The 9,062-nt window shown below is 39.2% G+C and overlaps 1 protein-coding gene across 1 annotated transcript; it reads left to right on the top strand.

Moving 5' to 3' along the window:
- The first annotated feature begins 225 nt into the window (after positions 1-225).
- LOC145409558 (eukaryotic translation initiation factor 4 gamma 1-like) lies at positions 226-6,415 on the top strand. Its single transcript, XM_080279945.1, has 7 exons — positions 226-355; positions 1,581-1,696; positions 2,034-2,168; positions 3,041-3,193; positions 3,581-3,648; positions 4,071-4,224; positions 4,982-6,415. The coding sequence occupies exons 2-7, from the start codon at positions 1,586-1,588 to the stop codon at positions 5,150-5,152; spliced, it is 792 nt and encodes a 263-aa protein (XP_080136071.1). The 5' UTR covers positions 226-355; positions 1,581-1,585; the 3' UTR covers positions 5,153-6,415.
- Positions 6,416-9,062: the final 2,647 nt, after the last annotated feature.

Genomic DNA, 9,062 nt, shown 5'->3' with positions numbered 1-9,062 from the left:
TATTTGTTTGCACTGAGGTTGTACTGACTTACTCTACCATATATTGATGAGGAGAGCAAAATAAACTTAACCATTACCAACTGTCACATCTGCTTTTTACATGCTCCTTATATACCATCCAGCAATAGATTTCAGCACACAGTGAGGGCAGAACAAGGACATTTGTGTTGTCCTCAGTGCACCTGTAAATTCTGGCAGTTCCCCCCTTTCAACACGCTTTCTATTTCACACTTTGTCAACAACACATCAACACTTCACCTCAACCCCACAGTAACACTTATTTCCTCTATACGTCGTCCCTAGCCATTGACCCCTTCGCCCTTTTTATCCAGAACGAGAATAGATAACGACACAGGTAAGTATCAGCCATTATGATTGTCCAGAGTGGTGAAATGGTTTGCCTTATTGATGATATTGCAACACCTTGACTCAGTATGCCAGCCTCTAGGACAATTGCATAGGGATTGGAAAGCATATGGCTATAAAATCATGTGTGTCAGGGTCAGGTGATAACAGTTGGTGAGTTTTGTATCGATTAATATAGCACTGCGAGGAAAGTGAGCTTATTTAGTGTTGCTGTTGTAAGCTGATTGTTGCTTCAACTGCCATGCATTAAACATGTTATTTAACCCACATACAACTACTTGCTCTTAGATTTAGCGTTTTTTATCATTATTAGAAGATTGAAAGCCCAGGCAAGTAGTGGCCTAAACCTTATTCTTTTAAAAATTTTGCTGCTTACCTTCAAAGTATATTTCAGGCCAGATTATTTCGCTTAGCTGAATTAGAGTCCCAGGCATTAAGTGTTTTGATGAATCCTTTCACCATACAGTATGCTGAATCAAAATGATGACATACTTTGCTAAGGAAAATTATTAATTCATTACCAAACGGGCGCAGCCTTTCTGTATTTTCTGTCGAAATGAGACTTTCACAGGTTTCTTGTTATTCGTGGATTACCACAGCTACTGGGCATTTTAATAAACTTACCTCTGAAAGCTATACATGACGATTTAGAGTGTGTAAGTATTCTGCTGACATCTGCTGGTAGTTGGCCATATTTTACATTCCTAATGTGCATTTTAAAGATTTGAATGCTGTCTTTCAAATGTAAGTGAGTGCAGGTTGAATTAGGCTTGGTTTAGTTAGGTTAGGTTTTGTTAAATCATTGAATTCCTGTTGCTTTGACAGGGGATACTCTGATGCATCTAGTTAGAGTGATGGTTGGTAAACAGTGTGGCCAGTCAGAGAGACCGTTGGTAAACACTGCCATGGGCAACCTTGCCGCATCCTTAACTGCCCAGAAATAGGTATATTTTGTCTTTTTCCAATGACTGCTTGCAGTCACAATTCAACAGTTAACTAGGTGTGTTCCATATGTAAGGTGCCAAAATTACTTAAATACCTTGAGATCGTGTTTGTTATAGGAAGTGCTGTGCCCATTTGGTAAAGAAATAGCATTATTTTTTCAGTGTAGGTATCTATAACATTTTTGTGAGCCATAGTCAGAGATATCTTTGCTTGGTGCAGTACCGGTAAATAGTGTAGCATTCTTGTATATGTATCATGATCTTACATAGCCGTGATGCCTGAAGGACCTGACGTGGAGATTGAGGGTGGAAGTGGTGGGGGACAGCCAACCCTCCGCCGCTGTGACAACCCCTGGAAACCAAATGCCCAGCATGGACAATCTGAGGTACTAACAAAATGTGCTGAGTGGATAGATTTGTAAGAGCTTAATCCCTTATATTCCCCTGTAAAGTAAAGGGGCCTGAGGCTGGCTTCTAGAGTCCAGTGCATCTAAGAGTATATAACCACCCTATCTCTCATCTTGGCAGTTTTTATTAGAATACTAAAGGAGTAGACTAGTTATCAACCTATAAATTTGGAGTGGACTGTAGTTGTGTAGTCATGTGCCTTGTCTCAGCAAAATTCAGCATTTTCATTTTCATTTTTATCTTTTAATTAAACCTTAATTAGAGTCTTATGTAAAAAAAAACTTGTAGGTAGTAATAAGCTTTGCTGTTTTGTAGGTGTACCGAAGGATGCTGGGAATCTTAAATCGAGTAACGCAACAGTCCCTGGGAATTTTCCTGGAGCAGGCGCGGGAGCTGCCCCTCTCGGACCCAACACACCTTCCACACATTCTTAGTCTCCTTCTGGAAAAGGTTAGTTGGAAACATTTTTTTGTTGACCTAATTACAGGCTTACAAATACTGTACCATACTGTACTATAATTATTAGTAGAGGAAACCCACTTTATAAGTCAAGGATGTATCCTAAAATATCGCTTTTTTCCACACATTTGGCACTGTAATGAGAAGAAAATGGCAAATCAGCTTTATAAGCAGGAATGGAACTTTTATAGCTTGACAGTTTTCTGCAATTTACCTTCCACTTAACGGTGAAAAGTGTGTCATAATAGGCAACATGCAACAAGGATTAACTGTATTTAGGTTGGCTATCAGATTTAAAGACCAGTACAGTATTTTCAAGCTGTTCTTGTGTAGCTAATTAAACTGTTTTGTGCAGTGCTCCATTGATGTATATACGAAAAAAAATAACAATCCTTAAATGGCATGTATCAGTGAAGAATGCTATTCTAACCAATAATTATTTCTGTAACCCCCCCTATGCGCTCAATGTGAAGCCAGTGGACCTCAGGAAACTGGCTACTTCAACTGATTATTTTAACATTCTAAAGGATGGTACTGTAGTGGGCCGAGAGAAAATGACTGCCATTATATTGGCAGAACAGGCTACTCTGAATCTCACTTAGTGTTTAAATGACTAAACTCTCACTCTAAAACATATGAGATGAGCTTCGGGTTGCTGCAACAACAGCAGCTTGATGCCTTAATCCCATAAGGGGTGGTCACAATTGAATGGCCCCCCTGTCACTATTTCTTCCACCATGTGGCTATCTTTTCTCCATCTGACACCCCTTTCCTTCATATATCTCTCCACCCCATCGCTCCGTATCATCCTCAGTCTGCCTCTCCCATACATGTATTCTTGACCAACCACCCTCTACTTTCAGTCACAGGATGAACCCATGTTTGCACCAATTTATGCACGCCTTTGTCGAGATCTGACTGCCAGTGCAGGAATCCAGAGAGATCTGACCTCTGCTTGTGAGGCTCACTTTATGGAGAACTATCAACAGCTGCTGCACTATAGCAATGCCTTTGAGGTACACTATGTATTATTTGCTGCAGTGTACTGTATCTGTTAGCTTCTGTGATTGCAAAATGGAATTAGTCTAGGGGCTATAAGGCAGTACAGCCTGGGTTTTCAGCACATAGAGGAAGGTTTGAGGAAAACGGTAGTATAATAACCAGGGGTTTGATCTTGATGGTGGTTACCTCTGTACGTTACCGGGTACAGTACTTACAATACAGGATTGTGACAATGCATAAATTTAGGTGCACAGCATAAACCTTAATTTGAAGTTTCCTGTGACTCACTGTTGAAACACTGTTCAAAAGGCTTTTGAATTTGTAATCAGGTGGTTTGTTTTGTTGATATATACAGAATGTATATGTTGTTATACCGTACTGTACTGTATTTTCCTTTCCAGGGACCGATCTCTGCACAACTGATCCATGAAGAAATTTTGGCTAGAAAAAGGTTTATTGGACATCTGAAGTAAGAAGAGTACTGTAACTAGAAACTTATTAGCTACTTGGTATATTTACCTCTTTTTAAAACAAATGGTGTTTTAGTTGTTGTGGATGAAATTTTGAGTTCACTTTTTTTTCTACATTTCTTTTTCACTATTTTGTATAAGTCAGTTGAGAGTAGAGTACCAAAACTGATCAGTTTGTACAATTGGAGAGAAAAGTTATCGTGATACAGGTAGTTAATTTTTCACTTTCTCCTGCAAGCTAGTATTACTAAGCAGAGAGAGGTACTTTATGATTCTCTGCCCATGGACAAGTATCTTTGATATGATGTGTAAGGAAGAAAAGTAATAGATATGTATTAAGTATGAAAAAGATGGAGTGAAAGAGTAGATGAACTTTTATCTCTGACAGTGCCTCTTAACGCTCAACTTTTATCTTTTGAAGGTTCATGAGTGAGTTGAACAAGGTTGGTGTGGTGCCCAACAACCAAGTAGCTGCCATGGCAGAGACACTGTTGGCTCATGGTGATGACCGTTCCTTCGAGGGATTGTGTCGCCTCCTCTCCTTTACTGGCTTGTCACTTTCGCGCACTCATGAGGTCAGAATCATGCCTCTTCTTTTGTCTCAGGGTCATATTCTAGAGTCTAGTCTGGAGATACTGTACAGTAGAACATCTTCCAAAGCTGTTTATATAATCTTTTACATCATAATGCAGTATCTTCATGGATGTAACTTGTACAAACTGTGTTGATATTAGAACTGCAGAAGTAACAAGAAAAAGTTCAGGTGAAATACACAAAAGGGATTTAATCCCCGAGCTAGGCAACTATGGCCATATAGCCCCGCTAGGTTACAGGAGTGCGCTATCACTCCCGGCACGGCATTCTCGGACGAGGCTCGAACTCACGACCCCCCGGCCACGAGCTCGATGCTCTACCCCTGAGCCACCGTGCCTCGAGGTGAAAATACACAAAGTTAATGCCTAGGAAGAAATACGGGAAAGTTTGTATCACCTAAAATAGTATACATGTTTTAGTCAAAATCATAGGACCAAATTTTCAAAGTTACACTTTTACTAGTACAGGGGTTTATATTGCTACGTTTGATTTCTTAAGCATAATAAAGTGATAAAAAGATTCGTTAGTTGCTCTAGCACTAGATAGGACCATTAGTTTCAGAAACAGTCTGGACTTAATTTTTTACCAAGAGCTTGTTGGCTGACGATTAACTGGACTTTTTTTTTTTTTTTTTCTTTAACCAAAAGGAGCTGGTTTATGGAATTTTAACTGACAGACAAGTTGATAAATGGTTAATTTACTGAATCCCCCTCCCCCCCTTTTTTTTTTCCCTGACAGGAGCTGGTTGATAGAAGCTGCCAATACTTAGAAACGTGCTTGGTCAATGGCAGCTTAAATCCCCGCCTTCGATTTTTAACCCAAGACACCCTTGACCTGCGGGCCAATGGGTGGAGACCACGCGAGGGAAACAGAGGCCACCCACCGCTGGGAAGAAATGTACGAGGTTGAATGTGCGGTATTTTTGTGTTGGTGTGCCCTTTGTGGATACATTAAGGCCTCGTTGTATGCCACCTCTTTTATGTTCTTTGCTATTAGTCCTCATTAAATGACAAAAACTTGTGTATTAACCTCCAGATGCAGTGACTTTTTTTTTTTTTCTTTATTGCCATATTTAACTGATTTTGTTCGCTTAGGAAGTATTTATTGTAGCAGAGGGATTAATTGAGGCAATATTAAGCCCCTTCAGGTTGAAAGGTCTCATATAAGCTCGATAAAATTTTTCAAGAAGTACCAAGAATAAAGTGAAAAATTCATGATCAAGTTGGAGGTGTCCAAATCAAAATGATAATCCGTAAAATTGATTGGCCAATGCCCCCTCAGTTTACAGAATCATGTGTAAGGGGAAATAAAGGATGTGACATTATTTAACACATCTCTGCCATGTAATGAGACTTGTCTGAATAATAGTGTCTTAAGTGGAAGGAAGAGATGTGTTGTAAAGCATCGGACATTTTATATACAGTTGTAACTGTTAATTGCAGTGGTGGTACGTATAGCCCAAAGTTCATCTGAATGTGAACCCAGTGGACTTGGAGCTGAAGTTGCCTCCTCAAGCAATTCCCAGTTCTCTTGTCAGGACAGGGAGGGAGTTGCAGGATGTCTGTATAACCACATGGGAGACACTTGGTTACAACATCAGTGCCACCCTGAAAAGGCATCCATCTGTAACAGATCAGTTTTATAGGTAATAGTGAAGCATTAATATGCATTTTCTTGTTATTTAATGTTGATTAATAAAAAAGTTTAATGATGACATAATGAGGGCTTATAGTATATCAGCTATACCATGTAATGTGTTCATAGTCGTCATTAATCTCTGGGACTAGCAGCAAAAATAAAACTTTGAACTTTTATATTGGAATTTTATTTATTGGGCAGGCTCTTGGTTAGTTTCTCCTTTTATTAGGTGTTTTTCATACTCTGTGGACCCTGTCTTATCCCATCCTTGGTGGGAATAGGTGGGAAAGAGATTTAGGTGATGAAAATTTCTGTGTAGGTACCAGTTTTTGGTCTTGTGGTGCATCAGTGCTGAAAATATTACACTGCAGTACTGTCTCCATTTTGCTTGGAATTTCTTGAATGTATCTGAGGTGATGTAGTAGTGTGCAATTAAATCCTAAAGCCACAATAATTGCTGAACCAAATATATTGTTGTGTAATACTTTATGATCTCCATAGAATAAAGTTGCATACCTTCCTTGGAAAATCAAGTTTTGACCTATTTTTATTATTCCTTTCAAACATATAGTATAGTACAGTACAGACTCCAAAATCCACATCTGATTTCCAAAACCCTTTTGCCAATTTTTTTTTTTTTTTTCATTATACAGAGGGGTGTTGATAAGAATATATCACATGTCCTCACAAAATTAATCTATACTTTATTTGAAGATGAAGTTCATTTATAGACGTGGAAGAGCAGACGAAACGGTAATTAATGCAAGATACTTCATTGTAATTGATGTTCAGTACCCTAGACTAGGTGCCAATGGGATGCCTCTTCGCAGCAGCACCACCTCCCAGAGGAAACATACAACAACACCCTACAGACCATACAGAACAAGGCCCTAAAAATAATCAAAGGCTGCACAGCTACTACACCTACAGACCACCTACACCAAGAAACCAAAGTCTTCAAGGATCAACTACTGTAGACATGAGAGGCACAAATTCTTGCCGATCTCCAAAAACCCACACCATCCACTACATTACATGGCAGCACATCCACACACACACACCAAGGATCATCGAAACAACGCCCAGCACACGATCTCATACACGAATACTGTCATCTCTACCCCCTCACCCACCTCAAACCAGTTTCCAGAAGCATATCCATGCTCAAATCACTTGCTGCTCCATTCAGTCACTTAAAGACAACACACAGCTGCATGCACAGCCTCATGATATCCACCCTTCTGAATTCTACCTCCCTCGTGAGGGCAGGGTCCACCTGGCCAGGCTGAGACGTGGACATCATCCAGCCCTCTTGAGTTATCAGAAGAGGCTGGATGACTCCGTCACTGATGCCTGTCCAGGATGCAACACAGCACCCCATACTGTTATGCCCATTATGGAAGACCGCACTGCCCTCATTTGCCTGCACCAATAACACAACATAAACTTTTTGAAAGCCCTGTGGAAAAGCCCAGTCTCGGCCATGGCCTTCCTTAGGAACTCGGAGCTGTTCAGCCAGACTGCCTAGGGAACTACTGCTACAACTACTACTGAGATCACAACACACCTTTAACCCCTGAAGCCTGTGAATGTCATTTTTAGTATATATTTGCTGCTACCATTTATTTTTCCTCAATTGGTGATGACCCTGGCAGCAAAGGCATTATGGACAGTTACACTTACTCCCTCCAGTTAAAGGTCTGTTCTTCGGTGAATAAAAAAATATATGCTGAATTTAAGAAGTTAACTATAGGACCTACACTCCATCATGGTGGAATCAATAAACCAAAGATTTGCCATCAAAACAAATCAGTGGTGATGAAAACAATGGAAAACTTGGTTTGATTTTTTCTCCCCCCTGAAACAGTAGCAGCCGTGGCGGAGGTTTGAGTCCACCCAAGGGTCATTGGTAGACATCAGGAAGGGTATCCGGTCATAAAGCGCTACACACTCCAGAAACCTAAGTCCTCTACCCATGGGCAATGCCTTAGCCCTCATCGAAAAAAGGAGACACGGCATTAAAAAAAAAAAAAAAAAAAAAAAAAAAAAAAATGCTGATGAGTAATCACACAATTAAGTTTCGCCATAGTATTTTTTTTTCACTCAAAAGGGTCACTTTATACACCATCAACTATCCATACACTTTAATATTTTTTCTATAATATATCTATCTAATATGATCATGTTCACAAGAGGTTGAGTGGGTGGACAACTAGTTTGAAATTCTTACTCTAATTGCAATATAAGGGTTTCATAAGAGTTGACCTAGATTTTAAGTACAGATGTTTATAATAATCATTCAGTATGAAATAAACACTGAAGTGACTACCTGTGATTTAAACTACTGATGGGGCAAGAGTCTGAATTACGCATTTTATTCCATTCCCATAATATATGAAGACAGGGATAGTATCTATTGTACTCTCTGAAATAATTGAATAACATCTCTGGTCAAAGTCCAGGTCTACTGTCATTTAATAATGTTTAATTTTCAATGGTTTGTGCCTAAACCATCCATCTCCTGTGAGCATGACCTATAAAACACAAGGGAACATCTATGTACAATGCTCTGTTTGGTATTAAATGCATAATATCAGATCTTCCATCATAACATTATTCTTAAATTTCAAAATATGAAAATAAATGTATTAAAAATAACGAAGCAACAGGCAACTTGTGAACACTAACTTCAGTTTTATCCCTTGTCATACGACAACTAAATTTGACGTTTCCCATCTACTAATACATAAATGATCACATCCATTTCAACAGAACATCAGTAATTCACTGTAAAACACAATACAGATTTCAGAGACTAGTAACATGTACAATATGCCTCTCTCAAAACAGCCGAATAGCTTACAATTTTGCGGCATTGCTCCTGTTCCAATCCAAGGACAAATAAATTTGCAATTGGTGTACTAGCCTCATGTGCCAGATGCAGCTCAGAGTATTAGTTGTGCTATCTGTATTTGGGCGGTTGCTTTATTTACACGGATGTTTTCCTGACCCTAAGCTAAAATATAATCTGTGTGGATAAAGGCTGTTGGACTGATAAATCATTCTGTCCTCTCCATTTCACTGTTATTGATTTGATTCATTGATTACTTCATTCAAATGTATACTGCTGAGAACTTTTAACTACTTCCACAGAAAGAGTAAAAACAGTGAGTTATCAGTC

The sequence above is a fragment of the Coenobita brevimanus genome, chromosome 81 (assembly GCF_032717465.1).
Source record: "Coenobita brevimanus isolate Jiangsu-jjx chromosome 81, ASM3271746v2, whole genome shotgun sequence".
Lineage (NCBI taxonomy): Eukaryota > Metazoa > Arthropoda > Malacostraca > Decapoda > Coenobitidae > Coenobita > Coenobita brevimanus.
This window is presented reverse-complemented; position numbering and strand designations above follow the sequence as displayed.